This window comes from Eschrichtius robustus, chromosome 5 (assembly GCF_028021215.1).
Source record: "Eschrichtius robustus isolate mEscRob2 chromosome 5, mEscRob2.pri, whole genome shotgun sequence".
Taxonomy (NCBI): Eukaryota; Metazoa; Chordata; class Mammalia; order Artiodactyla; family Eschrichtiidae; genus Eschrichtius; species Eschrichtius robustus.
In genome coordinates this window covers 140,480,670-140,499,345 of record NC_090828.1, presented here as the reverse complement: position 1 = coordinate 140,499,345, position 18,676 = coordinate 140,480,670, and the positions used below count along the sequence as shown (strand labels likewise).

Below are 18,676 nucleotides of genomic sequence, written 5' to 3'. Positions count from 1 at the left end.
GGTATCCCCCTACATGGCCCACCCGGGTGCTTACTTGAGGAGGTCTGAAGGCAGACTTGTGAGGCAAATGCAGAAATGCTAGTGGATCTTGTCTTTAAGGATAGTGTCACATTTAGATTTGAAATGCAGATTTGGACAAAAAATAATAACAGTTAACTTTTCCTTCCAAAGGTTTGTACAGGAGTTTTCTATCATTTTGGACTGTTCCATGCAACTCTTAGGAGCACATCTGTAAAGCAAAGGGTATCATTCTACCTTTTGTGTCTTCCGTGTGCCTCTGCTCAGTTTTGAATGAGGTGTGCTTATTGCAGATACAGCTGACACACATTTGGGGAAGGAAGCCAGCTGCAGGTCACCTGGGTGTATGATCTTTATTTCTGATTTTAGTTTATGTTGTGATTTTTTTTTTTTACAACCCCTCTCCTCCTTTAAAAACAAACATAACTTGTTTAATTTTGTAATCCTCTTTCTCCTGCATAGAAACATTGCTTCTCAGACAGTAGCCAGATTGAAAGATGTTGCCCGTCGGATATCATCATGTCTAGACTTTGAGCAACATAGTCATGAGAGATCTGCTTCATTGGATTTGTTGCTGCGTTTTCAGCGCTTACTTATCAGTAAACTTTATCCAGGAGAAAAAGTTGGTCAGACTTCAGATATTTCTAGTAAGTTACTTAAAATGTTAAAGTGTCTTGTGTGTATTTTGGCTTTTTTATTTAGGCTTCTTGACATGCCTATTCTGCATGGCCCAGATGTGTAGTTCTTATACTGTTAGATGCACCAATTTTGGAGGACTTTTGCATCCACTTTTTTTGGACAGATATTTCTATATAAGACTCATCAATATTTTTTATTTCATTGTGTTAACATTTAAATTCCTTAGACATGAGAAATAGCATCCTTTATGTTCAGGTTAGTCTTACAGAAGATTTATCAGACTTACTCCACGGGTTAGTTGTGGACTGTTAGAGATTGACATAATGTGGGGACGAAATAGTGACCTAATATTTGGGTGTCACCCTGGTAAGCTAGATGGGTGTAGTAGGAGGAATGCATCATTGTTGAAGGAAGACTGAGTCTCAGTTATAGCTGTGGTTTATTAGCTGCTGGACACGGGACTAAGTCTCCTGGGGGCTGTAGATTGCTCACCTACAGAGTTAGGATAAGACTTGAGGGTGCCTGTGAGAATGAAAATGGGATGATACGTTAAGTGCTCAGTTCTGTGTGCAACCTAGAGTAGAGCACTTTCCATAAACTCCAAAAGGAGTGACTGGCTCTTTATAAGGTAGTTTTCTCTGGCAGTGATGGAAAGGTTTGCTACTTTTGTTAATATTTTTATAGCCAGTATAGTCTAAAGCAACTTTGTTACTTCCTGAAAATCATTAGGCACTTGTAGAGGATGGAGAATTTCAGGTTGAAATCGGTGAACCATTTCAGTCTGAAAGAGGTGGCCGTCTCAATGTCATAAAGTTACAAGGACTAAAAAGCTGTTAAGAGACATGTAGGAGGAAAAGTTGATTTTTTTTTTTTTTTAATATTTATTTATTTGGCTGTGCTGGGTCTTAGTTGCAGCACACAGGATCTTCGCTGCCACGTGAGGGATCTACTTCCCTGACCAGGGATCGAACCAGGGCTCCCTGCATTGGGATTGTGGAGTCTTAACCACTGGACCACCAGGGAAGCTCCGAAAAGTTGAGGATTTTTATGAGATTGAAAAATGCCTAACTTTGTTCACTGGGAGTAATTTTCAGGCATTAAGACTTGGACTTCGAAAACATGTATATTGGATATAAGGTTTTAGAACTCTAAGTTATGACTTTAGTATTTTTACTCGAAGTTTTTAGATACTATATAGTGCAGTGTATAAAAATCAGCATATCCAAATTCAGTTTCTCAAATTATGTGATATAAAAGGAGCCAAGGACTAAATAAGTAAGGTTAACCGCTCCTATTTGAGAAAATTATTATAGGTAAAAAAATGTATAGATGAGAGTAGAATAGTGGAACAATGAAGTTTATTTACAAAGTAAATTTTAATAGTGAAATGAAATTGTCTAAATCTTCCCTTCAGGTCCTGAACTAATGGGGGTTGGTTCCTTGCTGAAGAAGTACACAGCCCTTTTGTGCACACACATTGGAGATATACTGCCCGTGGCAGCCAGCATTGCTTCCACTAGCTGGCGGCACTTTGCAGAGGTGGCCTGCATTGTGGAAGGGGACTTCACTGGTACTTACCTTGTTTCCTAAATGTGGGCATGTATTTATTTTCGGAGATTGATGAGATTTAAAATTTATCATTTTGTGGTAAACCTGCATGCCTTTACCCCATACATCTTCTAGTCCTGTAGCCCTTTCTCCTTTCGTTTTTGTAGTTACTGACAATTCTGTGGTTAAGCGACCTGGTATGGGAGTCACGTCACTGTATTATATACAGTGATACATATAATTGGTGATTTAGAGTCATACCACCATTATTAACACTTCAATAATGAGGTTAATGGTAATTGTCTAATTTTATTTCAACAGCATAAGAATTAGTTGCCCCTTTTAGAACCTTAATAAATTCCTATATTGCTTAATATTTTTTCAAGTTAATTCTGTGACAGAGTATTGAGTGCCTTTTTTCTGATAATAAGCTTAGTTGCAAACACTTAGTTTTCTCAATAAAAGACTCTAGTTAATACTTTTGTGTTGAAACACAGTGTTTTTGAAAAGTATTCTTACAACTCAGAGGCTTCTGTTTGATACCTATATTTGTTTCTTTCAGAATGAAAGGTAAAATAATCCTGTAGAAATATGCTAAAGGGCGAGCATTCCTTATTTTGTGATCTATCAGAATTTAAACATAGCACAAGCTTACAGATGAACGCTTTTGTTTAAATCTTATGCCTTTTTCTTTCTTTTTAAATGTAGGTATTCTCCTTCCAGAACTAGTAGTTTCTATAGTGCTTCTGCTCAGTAAAAATGCTGGTCTCATGCAGGAGGCTGGAGCTGTCCCTCTGCTGGGTGGCCTGTTAGAACATCTGGATCGGTTCAACCACCTGGCACCAGGGAAGGAAAGGGACGACCATGAAGAGTTAGCCTGGCCCGGCATCATGGGTATGGCATCTTAACTTAAAGACTTTCACTGAGGAAAGTTTTGTCCTAGTCTAATCTGTTCTTGCCTTTTCATTTGAAAGACTGTTTAACAAAGGAAGACCAGTTATTGCCATTTTCACTGATGGTAGTGTAAATGGAAAACAAAGATAATCCAAATCAGAACAGATTTGGGTTATATTTAAGGAAAATTTTTCTGTTAGTAATGGTTGTTACATCCTGAATTGGATTATTTTAGAACATTCTGGAAAACCCTTTCTTGGAAATTGTCTCCAGAAGGTACTGTTGAGGTGGTTAGGTATGGTCCCACTTTGGAGGCAGACATTAATATGGGAGGACTTTCTTAAACTCACTGGCGTTATGTGACATTAATGAGTTACGGAATTCCCATAGTCAGCTGAGCACTTCCCATCCATACTGTCTCTAGTGCTTACCAAATTGGAATGAAACTTGTCTTCTCAAAGTTTTGAATTTTGATGCTTTTGAGTCTTAAGTATTACGACTTCCTGGACTCACAGAATTAATTGAAGTTGTGGTTCAACTTTCATTTTATAGGAAAGCTCAAGCAAGGTAGGCCTTTTCTTATGCCATTGTAGACTGTCATTTCTATAACATAGGAGCTTAAAACGAAAAGTAACAGTTGTCCTGAGGAAAATAACCGACCTTAGGATATTGAGCATAATTTTTTATTTTTTAGTATAGCTAATATTTTCAACACGATTCATCTACTGTTGTGAACTTAAATGGTCATTTGTGACTTTTGTCTGTTTACTGTATATGGTTGAAGGCGTATAACTTGATCAGCAGTTCAAACATACTCGTTGTAAAACCTTTTTTTATTGTGAAGTATAACATATACACGAAAGTACCTTTGGGACTGATCACAGGGGAAGCCGTTTATTAAGCAGGACCCTCCCAAACACTGTCTCTGTCTCCCTGAAAGATTTCCCTCTCTGGACCTGTGTGCTTGCCGCTCCCCTACTTCTCTTGATCATTTTATCAGATAGGCATGTGCCCCATAACAACTTAGTTGTTTAAACGTTCCCATGTCTGTTTCTTGGTGGTTTGTAAGGTGTGTTTTAGTACAGAATGCCAGGTTTCCACAGTGATTGTGCCTCATCTCTACAAAGCGTGGAAGTTCTCCCTGTCCCTCCTCTGTGCCAAGAGATCGCATGCCATTTTTTTCCATATGCATTTTGTCCATAGGATTGTTGTGCCAGCACCCTTGGGTGAAAGGACCGTTGTGGTCTCTTCTCTAGAGTACCACTTTTGTCTGAATCAGGTGACTCACTGCCCGTGTCTGCTTCTGAGCACAGAGCTTTGCCCCGGAAATATTGCACTTGCTGGCAGCTCTAATGCACTGTGGAATAGAAATGGTGATAATGGGCATCCTTGTCTTGTTCCTAGGAGCAGAGGAAAAACTTTCCAAAGTTCACACATGAAGTATGATGTTTGCTGTAGGGCTTTGTAGATACCTTAAAATATTAAGTATGTTTCCTTCTGTTTCTGCTTTGTGATGAGTCTTTAATGGTGAATGGATTTAAAAAATTATTTATTTATTTATATTTTATTTATTTATTTTTGGCTGTGTTGGGTCTTTGTTGCTGTGCGCGGGCTTTCTCTAGTTGCGGTGAGGAGGGGCTACTCTTCGTTGTGGTGTGCAGGCTTCTCATTGCGGTGGCTTCTCTTGTTGCGGAGAATGGGCTCTAGGCGTGCGGGCTTCGGTAGTTGCAGCACGCGGGCTCAGTAGTTGTGGTGCACGGGCCTCAGTAGTTGTGGCTCGCGGGCTCTAGAGCGCAGGCTCAGTAGTTGTGGCGCATGGGCTTAGTTGCTCCCCGGCATGTGGGATCTTCCTGCACCAGGGATTGAGTCCACGTCCCCTGCATTGGCAGGTGGATTCTTAACCACTGTGCCACCAGGGAAGTCCTGTGAATGGATATTAAATTTCATCAAATACTTTTTCTGCAACTCTTGATGATTATACAGTTTTTTTCCATCCATGTTGTTGCAAATGGCAAAATTTCATTCTTTTTTATGGCTGAGTAGTATTCCATCACATATATTTGGTATATATATATATATATATATATGTATAAATATAGCATATATATATGTATATATGGTGTATATATATGTGTGTGTGTGTGTGTGTATACACACGTGTACAAACCACACCCTTTTTATCCATTCATCTGTTGATGGATACTTGACTGTTTCCACCTTTTGGCTGTTGTGACTAATGCTGCTGTGAATATGGCTGTGTAGATGTCTGAGTCCCTGCTTTCACTTCTTTTGGGTATATAGCCAAAAGTGGGATTGCTGAATCATATGATAATTCCATGTTTAATTTCTTAAGGAATTGCCATACTGTTTTCCACAGTAGCTATACCATTTTATATTCCCACAGGCAATGCACAAGGAAGGGTTCTAATTTCTCCACCTCTTTGCCAACATTTGTTGTCTGTTTTTTAAATAATAGCCATCCTGTTTGGATGAAGTGGTATTACATTGTAGTTTTGATTTGGTTTTCCCTAATGATTAGTGGTGTTGTGCATCTGTTTATGTGCCTGTTGACCATGTGCATATCTTTGGAGAAATGTCTTTTCAAGTCTTTTTCCAACTTTTTTTTTTTGTTTTTTTGCCATCCTGTGTGATCTTAGTTCCCCGACCAGAGATCGAACCCGTGCCCCCTGCAGTGGAAGTGCAGAGTCCTAACCACTGGACCACTAGGGAATCCCCCTTTTTCCTACCTTTGAGTCAGATTTTTTGTTGTTATTGTAGAGCTGTAGGAGTTTCTTACATATTCTGGATATATATGATTTGCAAATATTTTCTCTCATTCTGTGGGTTGCTTTTTCATTCTGTTGATAGTGTACTTTGATTTTTTTTTTTTTGATGAAGGTTGCCTGTGCGTTTGATGTCTTGTCTAAAAATATCATTGCCAAATCCAGTGTCATTAAGCTTTCCTCCTATGTTTTCTTCTAAGATACACACACACACACACACACACACACACACACACACACACACACACACACACACACACACACACACACACACACACACACACACACACACACACACACTTTGTTTTTTTTTGGCTGTGCCGTCCAGCATGTGGGATCTTAGTTCCCCGACCAGGGATCAAACCCGCGCCCCTTGCCTTGGAGGTGCAGAGTCTCAACCACTGGACCGCCAGGGAAGTCCAAGAGTTTTCTGTTTTCTAGTTTTAACTCTTATGTTTAGGTCTTTAATCTATTTTGAGTTAATTTTTGGTATGGTGAAAGGCAGGGGTCCAACTTGATTCATTTGCAATTGAATATTCAGTTTTCCCAGCACCATTTATTTCTAAAGACTGTTCTTTTTTCCCCATTGAATGGTCTTGCCACCCTTGTCAAAAAAATCATTTGACTATATATTGTGAGGATTTATTTCTGGACTCTCTATTCTCTTCTGTTGATCTAAATGTCTGTCATTATGCTGATACCACACTGTTCTTTCTTTATTTTTCTTCTTTCTTAGGGTTTAATCTGACATTTTTCTAACTTTTTGAGAAATGATAGTTGTTAGCATATTGATATTTTTGTAATATGTTTATTATGAAAGTTTTCTAACAGAGGTAAAAGTAGAGAGAATAATATAATGAATGTAGAATAAAAAGTATTCAGATTCCTGGGGATTTTGCTGGCATTTCAGTGGTTAGGACTCCGAGCTTCCACTGCAGGGGGCACAGGTTCCATTCCTGGCTGGGAACTAAGATCCTGCATGCTGCGTGGCGTGGCCAAAAAAAAAAAAAAAATTCACATTCCCGAAGCACTCCTACACTTTCTATCTGATTGATTGATTGTATTATTTTAAAGCATATTTCTGTCTTTAAAACATTTTCACACACTTCACCTGTTAATGATAAGAACTTTTTTGGGAGAATAAAACCACAATCTCATTATCCTAAGATTAACAGTGATTCATTAATCTTTTTATTAGTGGTTATTTTGAGTCAGGATCTAAACAAGTTCTGTATGTTGCAGTTGGGTGATATATACTTGAGTCTCTTTTTCCCCAACAGTGTATTTCCGGGCTCTCCTCTCCCTCTCTTTTGTCATACTGTTTATTTTTCAAAGAAGTAGGACATTTGTTCTGGAGAATTTCACATTTTCTGAACTTGGTTGATTGCATTTTCTTCTTCAAGTCTTAACATCTTCTGTCAGTTACATTTTCTGTAAACGTCTGATGATATGTATAGGCTTAATGAGATTTGGATTCAGTTTTGATGGGTCAGAGTGTGTGTGCTTTTTGTTTCATCGGCTCAGAGGCCTGTGATGGTGGGCGGTCCCACCTTCAGTTCTGTTCACGTGGACCAGGGAGTTCATGTATAACGTGTCCTCTGTGCAGTCCCCCAGCAACCTTGCCCTCTGCTGTTTGGTAGCATAAGGTACAGTTTGCACAGGGAGGATGTGATCCTGGCTTGATTCACCACCACCCCACCCCTTGGTCACCATTGTTTGTAATATTAAGTTGGAGTCCTAATGCTTCCAGAGGTGACCCATGAGGTTTTCTTTTTTTTTTTTGAGTATCATTATGAACTCATTGAATTTTATTGATTTTATGTTTGTTAACTTACTTTCTAGCTTTTCTTTTTTCCTAATATATACATTTAAAGGTAGAAATACCCTCAAACATACATTTAGCTGTATGTCACAAGTGTTGATGTGTAGTATTTTCATTATTGTTCATTTCAGTTGTCTGATTTCCATAGTCATTTTTTTCTGGGAATTTATGAAATATATTTCATGATTTTCAAATATGTAGAGATTTTTATTTTTTGTTACCTGTTTATACTGTTCATTCATTCGTTTGTTTGTTTGTTTACTTATTTATTTATTTTTGGCCGTACCGCACGGCTTGCGAGATTGAACCTGGCCCTCGGCAGTGGAAGCGTGGAGTCCTAACCACTGGACCACCGGGGAGTTGCGTTCCCTATTTCTAACTTAACTGCACTGTCGTCAGTGTCCATGCTGTGTAACTTGACTTATTTGAAACTTTTTGAGATTTGCTCTAATGCTTGGTATATGGCCAGACTTGCTCTTCATGCTGTTCATGTGGTGTTTTTGTTTTTGTTTTTAAATCATTCTGTATCCTTGCTGAATTTTTGTTTGTGGTGATAGTTATAGTAAGAGGTATGTTAATTTCTCATTGTGTTTGTGGATTTGTCTATTTCACCTTGTAGTTCTTTCACACAGTTTGTTCTTGTCATGTTATCTATTGATCTATTGATTCATTGATTTTGGTTTCTGTATACACAGAGTCATTTTTTACAGGTCAGAACTGTAGAAATAACGAGGAAGTGACGCTTATACGCAAGGCTGATTTGGAGAACCATAACAAAGATGGAGGCTTCTGGACTGTGATTGATGGGAAAGTGTATGATATAAAGGACTTCCAGACGCAGTCATTAACAGGAAATAGTATTCTTGGTAAGGCCTCGCATTTTACTTCATGGTTAGAAGTTGCAGATGTGTTATTTTAAGCAGAGCATTTGGTTTAAAATGATCAATTTAGTACTGCTCCAGCACCCATACATTTTAATCTGTCAGTGACTTTGGGGTCTGTCCTACCACAGCAAATTCAGGCACATACGCAAAATTTCTTATCATTATGCATTTTTTGTTCCAACACTTGTTGGAACTTGTTCCAAGTTCTGAGTTGACCCAGACAGCCCTGGGAGAGGATGAGAGATCACATTACTTTGGTAACCCTCACTTGTGGAGTTAACCTGCCTAATCTATTTCCCACTTTCCATTTCTACTATAAATGCCTAGGCAAACTGTACTGAAGTCATGTTGCTTTTGTCTGTTTTGTTTCAGCTCAGTTTGTAGGGGAAGACCCAGTGGTAGCTTTGGAAGCTGCTTTGCAGTTTGAAGACACACGGGAATCAATGCATGCCTTCTGTGTTGGCCAGTATCTGGAGGTGAGGCTGTGTGCAGTGAGCGCCAAGGTGGACTTCAGTGGAGACTCTCTCTGGATATTCCTGAGAAGTGGCTTTTACCCTGAAATATTGCTGGTTGGATCTTTTGGGGGAGGGGGACATTATTAAGTGATAAACATAAGGATCTTTTAGAGATTTTTTTCATAACTCAATTTACATTTATTCATGTAGTTTATGATGTATTGGCCTTGAAAAATTATTTTAAAATTGTTAATTTGTAAGAAACATAGACCTTGTTCCACACACAAAAAAAAAGAGGTTAACTTTTTGTCTTTACGATTTTATTATAATCCTATGTAGAAATTTGGAAGGACTTACCATCTTGAGATATATAATTTTGGGGAGGAACTATTTAGTAGCATAATATTTTTGGAATAGAAATATGTCCATTCTGTATATTCATTAACATTGGGATTCATATATTGGGATAGGCTTTCCAGATACGGATACAGAGGTAATAAAATTTATTAAGTTATGCCTCAAGGGTAATGTTTGAAGCATTTTATGAAGGGAAAAATTAACTTTGTTTATAAATTGTCATGTGGCTGGCAACATTTAAGATTATTTTCATGAGATCCCTTTCTTTTCTAACTTCTATTTGATTCCCTAAGGAATTTTCTAGCCAAGTGGTTTATCACTGCTTTGGATTTTCTACCAGACTTATGCATATACTGTCTGCCTTATATCTTCTGTTATTTTGGTAGCAGGCTGATCTCCCTATTATAGGATATAGTCTTTATTATGGCAGTATGTCTTGTTTAAGGATAAAGCTGTGGGTCTTCTTGGTTTAATGTTAATTAACCCTGTTTTCTCATACTGATGATGAAATTTATCTTTTGCAGCCTGACCAAGAAATTGTTACCATACCAGATTTGGGAAGTCTGTCTTCACCTCTTATAGACACTGAAAGAAATCTGGGCCTACTCCTTGGGTTACACGCTTCCTATTTAGCTATGAGCACACCGCTGTCTGCAGTTGAGGTCGAATGTGCCAGTAAGAAAAATTTTGTTTTCTGCTAACAGATTAGCAGGTTATTTTAGCTGAGCTGTAAGTGCCACTGAGAATAGAACAGGAAGAATCAACACAGTTATTGGTGAGGAAAAATAAGGATAGTGAGACTAAATCAGTTAATAGAAATAGCTGTGAGCGGCTTTCATCTGGGCTCACGATCTGTGGCAGCACAGGAAGCTAACAGGTATGTAGGAAGGTTGGGCCTGTGCGTGGTCTCACTTCTGCATCCTCTAACAGATCGGCTCAACTCGGCTGTCATCTCCCTGTGTGCCTAGAAATCCACGTGATGTGGACTGGCTATTCCTCTTAGGAATGCTGTTCTGTTTGAGCATTGTGTTTTTACCACTGAAATCCAATACATTTTGGGACGGCAACCTTTGTAACCACCAAAATATTACATTTTCTCCATATCCCACATGATAGGTTTAAATATCTCTTCACATATTTGTGCGTTTCTCCATCTGTCTTTCCACTGACTATCCAACAAGCATCTATCGAGTAATTTCTCATGTGAATTACCATGTTAGGCTCTGAGGGTGTAGTAGGTGTAGAATTAGGTGCACCTCTGCCCTCAGGTGCTTCCTGTGTGATGATGAGCCAGACATGATAAGCAGGTCAGGTTGGATGGTGGTAGAGGATAAAATGGAGACATTTGTAAGTGGTTTGGGAAGTGGGGAGGGGGTGGAGGGGAAGACTTCATGGGGGTGGAGCCATCCTGAAATTGGAGTCCCAGCAGACTGGGTGTGTGAGGGCATCATTGAGAAAGTCAGCTTTGAGCTGCTTGTGTATGTATAGGGTCGGGGGAGAAGGCTAGTGGGCAGGGATGATCATGGTGCCTGCTCAGCCTGCCTTCTGGAGCGCACCCTTGGTGTATGTGCTGGGCGCTTTGCTGTCTGCAGAGCCTCTAAGACAGTGGACTTTTCTTCCTCTGAAGACCTGTAGGGGACTTCCCTGGTGGCACAGTGGTTAAGAATCCGCCTGCCAATGCGGGGGACACGGGTTCGAGCCCTGGTCCGGGAAGATCCCACATGCCGCGGAGCGACTAAGCCCGTGCGCCGCAGCTACTGAGCCTGTGCTCTAGAGCCCGCGAGCCACAACTACTGAGCCCGAGTGCTGTAACTACTGAAGACCGCACACCTAGAGCCCATGCTCTGCAACAGGAGAAGCCACTGCGGTGAGAACGACCACGCACCGCAATGAAGAGCCCCCACTCAATGCAATTAGAGAAAGCCTGCGCAGCAACGAGCCAATGCAGCCAAAAATAAAAAAAAATAAAAAAAAAAAATAAAAAAGACCTATAGTATCGTAGATTTGCAGATTTTCGGCAAGGAACTGGGAAGCGTCAGCGTAGTGGGGAGCAGTAGGTGTTATGGGCCCGGTGTGTGGGGGTCTGTCCACTCTAGGACGTCAGAAGCCACCATTGGAGCAGTATCTTTAAGAGACACGAGGGAGGGGGCTTCCCTGGTGGCACAGTGGTTAAGAATCCGCCTGCCAATGCAGGGGACACGGGTTCGAGCCCTGGTCCGGGAAGATTCCCACATGCCGCGGAGCGACTAAGCCCGTGCGCCACAACTACTGAGCCTGCGCTCTAGAGCCCGCGAGCCACAACTACTGAGCCCACGTGCCTAGAGCCCGTGCTCCGCAACAAGAGAAGCCACCGCAATGAGAAGCCCGTGCACCGCAACGAAGAGTAGCCCTCGCTCGCCGCAACTAGAGAAAGCCTGCTCAGCAATGAAGACCCAATGCAGCCAAAAATAAAAAAAAAAAAAAAAATAAATAAATAAAAAAAATAAATTTATAAAAAAAAAAAAGGGACAAGAGGGAGTTCTAAATGGAGAGGTTCAGGGAGGGTCTGATCACATTTGTGTTTTAGAAGAATTAATGTGACACTTTGATGAATGCTCCTGAATGCTCTAAAATCTAAATTTCCAGTAAAAGAACATTGAGTGCATCCGGATTTGATTGCTTGGGTTTTGGAGGAATATTTTGATAACACAGTTATTGAAAAGAAATCTGTAGTTATGTAAAAACTGATTATTCTTTGGTGAATCTCACTCATAGCAGTTATAATGAGTATCCGTATTTGCACTGATGGGTGGCATGTTCTTATGGGGTCTGACCTGTGCCTCAGCACAGGTCTCCTTTATAGCCTACTGGATCTCAGGTTTCCAGGTATCTGTCCCTCACTTAAGAGCTTGTGTTGTATGTTCAGTAGTCTCTTATTATTATTAATTGATTAATGCTCTAGGGAGACGTGCTGCCCTGAGCATGTTTTTCTTCATGGAACCCTTCACACGTGCTGTTCTCCTGCCTGGATGCTCAGCGTCTTGGTCTTCATCCAGATCACAGCAAATTCCTTACTGTTCCTCCGAGTAGTCGGGGGCTTGTTGCTGCACGGTCATTCCCCTGTTGTACTTGTAGCCTGTGGTTATCCCAGTTGAAATCGGTGATTACTTGTGTAAGTGGTGCCTCAGTGCTCTTCTCCCTGTTAGAAGGCATAGCTCTAGTCTTCACATGGTTTCTGTGGATCTGGACAGCTCCATGTTTGAGCAGGTATCCGGTAAATGTTGGACTGGAACTATTATATTGGGTTCTGATACCATGCTTACGATGTGCTGAGTAACCAGAAAGTGTTACCTTTTTTCACGTAGATATAGGAATTATAAGCCAATCTATGTAAATACGTTAGATGTGACTTTCATATGAATGATCCTGAATTTCACCTCCTAAATGAAGTACTTAGTTTTCTATCTTTTTTTTTTTTTTTTCAGTATTTATTTCTGAACAATGCACTCAGGTTTCTTTTTAATGTTTGCGTGTGCACCCTCTAGAGTGGCTTCAGTCATCCATCTTCTCTGGAGGCCTGCAGACTAGCCAGATCCACTACAGCTACAATGAGGAGAAAGATGAGGACCACTGTAGCTCTCCAGGGGGCACTCCTGCCAGCAAGTCCCGGCTCTACTCCCACAGACGGGCGCTGGGTGACCATTCCCAGGCATTCCTGCAGGCCATTGCTGACAATAACATTCAGGACCACAACGTGAAGGTGAGTGAGGCCTTCCCACACTCAGTGTCCTTTGTTTACCTTAGGACTTTGACTTGTGAACACCTTAGCACAGGCTTTGGTTAGCTTAGCACAGACTTCGTTTACATATTATTTGGAGGGCTGGTTTTGAGGTAAGAGGCTGGTTCAGTTCAATGTCCGGTGAGGTTTTAGAAGCTACGGCACGTAGTTTAGAATTCATGATGATGTTGTGAGGTTGGCTCTGAAGTTACCTCCAGCTGTTTCTGTTGCAGGACTTTCTGTGTCAGATAGAAAGGTACTGTAGGCAGTGCCACTTGACCACACCCATCACCTTTCCTCCTGAGCATCCTGTGGAGGAGGTCGGCCGCTTGCTGTTATGCTGCCTCTTAAAACATGAAGATTTAGGTATGACGCTCAGTATTTTAGCCGTACTGTAGATCTTTCAACTGACATGTAGTACACATTCATTCCTACCCTGCCCTTTCTTTTAAATATCTTTTACAGGTCACGTGGCATTATCTTTAGTTTATGCAGGTACACTTGGTATTGAGCAAGTGAAGCACAGAACGTTGCCTAAATCAGTGGTGGATGTTTGTAGAGTTGTCTACCAAGCAAAATGCTCACTCATTAAGGTAAACAGATTTTGATTTTCTTTCTTCTGTGCTTTGTGGACAGTTGGCAAAGTATTTGTTGTTAAGTTGTTCTTTCATATTTAACTTTGTAGACACATCAAGAACAGGGCCGTTCTTACAAGGAGGTCTGCGCCCCAGTCATTGAACGTTTGAGGTTCCTCTTTAATGAACTGAGACCTGCAGTTTGTAATGACCTCTCTATAATGTCCAAGTTTAAACTGTTAAGTTCTTTGCCCCGTTGGAGGAGGATAGCTCAGAAGATAATACGAGAACGAAGGAAGAAGAGAGGTAAGAAGGTAAAAGGTAGGAGGATTCTTTCAGAGTGTGTCCCCGTGTAGGTGTCTGTGGTTGCAGTGAGGCTGTGGGCAGCTGCTAACCAATTGTGGCATTTTCACAAGTGCCATAATGTTTGTTATGTGTATTTATGGTTAAGTGTGCAAATCCTGCTTATTTTTCCAAGATACCAGATGATGATGCAACTTTGGGATTGAGTGTGTTATGATTTGGTAACTAGTAAATTGATGCTGAAAATACTGTAAACTTTATTAAATTGATGGGGAAAAGGAAGTGTTTTTTTAATCACTCGTCCTGGTAATGAGATATATGGGAACGTTTAATCTTTCAATTAATCTTGCCATTCTTGTGAAGAAATGTTTTTCTTTGGCAATATTGAGTATTCTGAAACATGGAAGATTGTTATAAAAGGAACCAAAAGAGTTACTGATATTTTCAGGAAGCAACTGTGTAGGGATATGGAAAAGAGTTTTTGTATTAACCAAAATTTGAGTGAAAATACATACTTTCTAATTTGGTCATTTGTGATTATAAGCAAGTCTACCAAAATATCTGATTATATTCTTATGAATTATATTGATTTATTCCCAGATTAGCTTATTAAGCAATATTAATTACTGAGTTTTTGATGGACATTACAAACAATGCCATGAAAAACTAACTTATTTTAGAAGCCATCCTGAATTGATTGTTCCTGAGCTTAAACCACAGCTTATCTGGATCCTGGAGATGCTCTGAATCAGGAGATATGGCAGGAACACTTCTGAGATCCCTTTAACCCAGGTAGCCAGGAAACTCAGAGACTGCCATCTCAGCGTGAGGGAGGATGGCCCCATCCCCGCGTGGCCATTGCCTCCCTGGACTCTGAGCTCACACTGTCACTGCTTAAACTTTCTTGATGATGCGGGTTGATATATTTAATTGTAACATAGAAATAATTAATATTCCTGGTGCTGTGCTAAGTTTGATGATTTACTGGTAGGGCTCCACAGGACTCGGAAGAACTATTATACTCTTAGTTATTACTGTGAAAGGGTACAGATAAAAATTAGCAAAAGGAGAGGTGCATGGAGGGAATTCCGAAGGAAACCGGGTCCAGGCTTCCAGTGTTCCCTCCAGTGAATCACACAGGGTCGTGCTTGGTTCTCTCAGCAGTGACGTGTGACACGTGTGAAGGACTGTCAGTCAGGGATGCTCACCTGAACCTTGGTGTCCAGGGTTGTTATTGGGAGTCAGTCACATGGCCATGTGGGGCCTGCGTGATTGCTCTCAGCTGCCCAGACTCCATCCAGAGTAGAAACAGGCAGTTGCCGTAAGTCACAAGCTGTCTGGTTACACGGTAAAGGTGGTCCTGTGCCTCAGACACACTCTTCTCAGGCAGAACATACCAAGGTTTCAGAGCTCAGTTCGCAGGAGCTGGTCAAGAGCCAGTGCTGACGGGACAGGCCTTTCTTGGGAATTTGCAGGGTTTGAGCAACCCAGACCTGCTGTGCTAATGTTTTATTGCCTAGGTTTATTATTGTGTTGCTTGTTATTTATATTATATATTGAGAAGAATGAGACTGGAAACCTTGAAGAGGACCAAAAGTACGGAAGCAACACCACATATCACATTGCAAATTCAATAGAAATTTCTCTGATTAAAAAGACTAACATAGTCAGAGGCATCTAATTGATTCAGTTGCACACTGGTGACAGAACCAATGCACTAGTCCAGAGTGGGCAAACTAGGGTCTGGGGACAAATGCAGCCTACCACTTGCTATGTATCGCCCATGAGCTAAGGCTGGGTTTTGCATTTTTAAATTATTTTTTAAAAAATCAAAAGAAGACTATGATTCATGAAGATTATATGAAATTTAAATGACAGCATTCATAAATGAAGTTAGCCGGTTTTCATGCTGCAACAGTAGAGTATTTGCAGAAATAGACTGAAATAGCCTGCAAAGACTAAAGTATTCGCTGTCTGGCCCTTTATGAAAAAGTTTGCCAACCCCTGGGCTTCCCCTTCTTTAGGGCTTCCCTCCATCGTAACACTGTCACTGTCTTTCTATCCCTGACATGGAGTGGCAAAGTGTTATTACTAGATGTAATGTGAGAATAATTATGATAGTTTTTACTTTTGTAATTTGAGCACTTGACAATGATATTTATGTGTTTCTGTGAATAACGTATATCCTTCATGCAAATTTAAACATTTCTTAATTTAAAATCATATTTAATGGTTGTTATAATGAATGATGTTTTTAAACATAGTTCCTAAGAAGCCAGACTCTACTGATGATGAAGAAAAAATTGGAAACGGAGAGAGTGAAGAAGCTTGCATCTTGCCTCACAGTCCTATAAATGTGGACAAAAGACCCATTACAGTTAAATCACCCAAGGTGAAGTATTTTTTGTGATTCTAAGACTGGCTGTGTAGAAGCACCACATACTGCAAGGGAATCCACAAATATTGTCGCTTTGTTTTTGAATATACAGTAGAGATTTTGGTGGTTATTAAAAGTGTGAGTAACTGTGCCCCAGTGGTGCTTAATGCACTTGACTTATGGTGCCCTGGTCAAATCGATAGCTGGAGAAGTGTTTCCTTTTACTTTTAGTAGTATATTGTATCATTATTTGTTCACCATTTTCTTCATTCATTCATTTAGTCACTCATTCATTGAATGTATCCTTTGTTCCAGAAACTATTAATATGGATGATAATTTAACTTTGCATGTCAGGTTAGCCGATTCTAAAGTATGTAAGCATACAGATTATAAATTCACTTATAAGCCTATTTATGATGTAGTCAATTTTATCATAAATTAATTACTAAATTTAAAATATTTTACCAATTTAAACCTAGTGGCATTTATTTATATTTTCTTCAAGTAGTTGTTTTAGAGCCCTTGTTAATATGAATAGGGTTAACTAATGGTGAAAACGGTTTTCCTTTGTCAGGATAAATGGCAGCCACTACTGAGTACAGTTGCAGGTGTTCACAAATACAAATGGTTGAAGCAGAATGTTCAGGGTCTGTATCCTCAGTCTGCACTCCTCAGTACTATTGCTGAATTTGCCCTTAAAGAAGAGCCGGTGGATGTGGAAAAAATGAGAAAGTGCCTACTAAAACAGGTAAATTTGCTAAGAACATTCTTCTCTGTATTGGATAGTACATAAACACTTAACAGTATGCATTGATGTTTTGCAGTTGGAGAGAGCAGAGGTTCGCCTGGAAGGGATAGATACAATTTTAAAACTGGCAGCCAAAAATTTCTTACTTCCATCTGTGCAGTATGCTATGTTCTGTGGATGGCAAAGACTTATTCCAGAGGGGATTGATATAGGGTAAAACTTTATAATATTTTTTCTTAATTAAGGGAAGCTGTGACAACAAAGCTTTGTTTTATTGAAGTCTGGCAGTGTTCTAAGTAAAATTCTTCATCTTTGTTTGAAAGGGAACCCCTTACTGATTGTTTAAAGGATGTTGATTTGATCCCACCTTTTAATCGGATGCTGCTTGAAGTAACTTTTGGCAAGCTGTATGCTTGGGCTGTTCAGAATATTCGAAATATTTTGATGGATGCAAATAACAAATTTAAAGAACTTGGTGAGTTAAAAATCTGACAGTTAAAAGGCTGTATTAAAATTGCTGTTGATGTCAGTGATCACATCAGCATTATTTCATAGTTTGGCTCTTAATTATATATTCTGGAAACCTGCAAATTCTTATTTTTGCTTTGAAGACTTTAATAACTTTGTGCATTAGAATGATAATCTAAGCTGCTTTAAGTTTTCTCAAATTCTAAACAAAACTTTCAAAATTTGGCAGAAGATACAATCTTGTAGTATCCTAATATAAAGCTTTTGCATTTTAACATTTTCATGCGTATCACTTACACAATCTATCCTAGAATGTGTATCCTATATTAATACATAATTTCCTGGACAGTTTGAGCATCTACAGAGAAGTGGTAGGATTGGTTTTGTGGAAGAGAAGTGAAGTATCTCTCTTACGTTTGACATGAAATGAGTAAGCCACCAGGGATATTTAGAAGAGCAGTGTGATATGTTTTGTAGACAGACGAAGATAGCTGTATGTGGAGTGATGGTGGTATGATTATTGCAAAGCAATACAGAGCTGCCCGATGTCCCCACTCTATGGATATCTGATGAAAAAGACAGACTTATGAAAAAAAAATTGTTAATGCTTTCTGCATCGTGTATGTTCTTGTATCCACGCACAAGAGATTTATGTAGGTGCCAACGCTTTTTAGGTATCCAGCCTGTCCCCCTGCAAACCATTACAAATGAGAACCCGTCGGGACCAAGCCTGGGGACGACCCCACAAGCTCGCTTTCTCCTGGTCATGCTCAGCATGCTCACCCTGCAGCACGGTGCCCACAGCCTGAGCCTCCTGCTGAACTCTGGCACGCTCGCTCTCACACAGACAGCACTTCGGCTCATTGGTGGGTTGGCATCGCCCTCAGGCCTTTGTGAAAATGCCACGGTTTTGCCTTGCTCTCTCTCTCTCTTTTTGTAAACTTTTTTTTTTTTTTTATTGTGGTAAAATACAAATAACATAAAATTTACTATTCTAAGTACTTTTAAGTTTATAACTCATTGTCGTCAGTAAGCACATCCACAGTG

At 40.0% G+C, this 18,676-nt stretch overlaps 1 protein-coding gene across 7 annotated transcripts in view; it reads left to right on the top strand.

The window, feature by feature from the left end:
• The window catches only part of HERC2 (HECT and RLD domain containing E3 ubiquitin protein ligase 2), a 218,099-nt gene that overhangs the window by 82,362 nt on the left and 117,061 nt on the right, over positions 1-18,676 (top strand). For 3 of the 7 annotated variants that reach the window (XM_068545352.1, XM_068545355.1, XM_068545351.1), the window contains exons 21-35: positions 481-665; positions 2,072-2,227; positions 2,914-3,099; positions 8,400-8,570; positions 8,961-9,064; positions 9,925-10,075; positions 12,925-13,139; positions 13,391-13,523; positions 13,623-13,750; positions 13,843-14,053; positions 16,300-16,427; positions 16,988-17,161; positions 17,238-17,374; positions 17,485-17,636; positions 18,304-18,495. In XM_068545352.1, coding sequence (XP_068401453.1) covers positions 481-665; positions 2,072-2,227; positions 2,914-3,099; positions 8,400-8,570; positions 8,961-9,064; positions 9,925-10,075; positions 12,925-13,139; positions 13,391-13,523; positions 13,623-13,750; positions 13,843-14,053; positions 16,300-16,427; positions 16,988-17,161; positions 17,238-17,374; positions 17,485-17,636; positions 18,304-18,495 — 2,423 coding nt within the window. The remainder of the gene's footprint in view (positions 1-480; positions 666-2,071; positions 2,228-2,913; positions 3,100-8,399; positions 8,571-8,960; positions 9,065-9,924; positions 10,076-12,924; positions 13,140-13,390; positions 13,524-13,622; positions 13,751-13,842; positions 14,054-16,299; positions 16,428-16,987; positions 17,162-17,237; positions 17,375-17,484; positions 17,637-18,303; positions 18,496-18,676) is intronic. The other 4 variants (XM_068545356.1, XM_068545353.1, XM_068545354.1 and 1 more) reach the window with 3 other exon arrangements.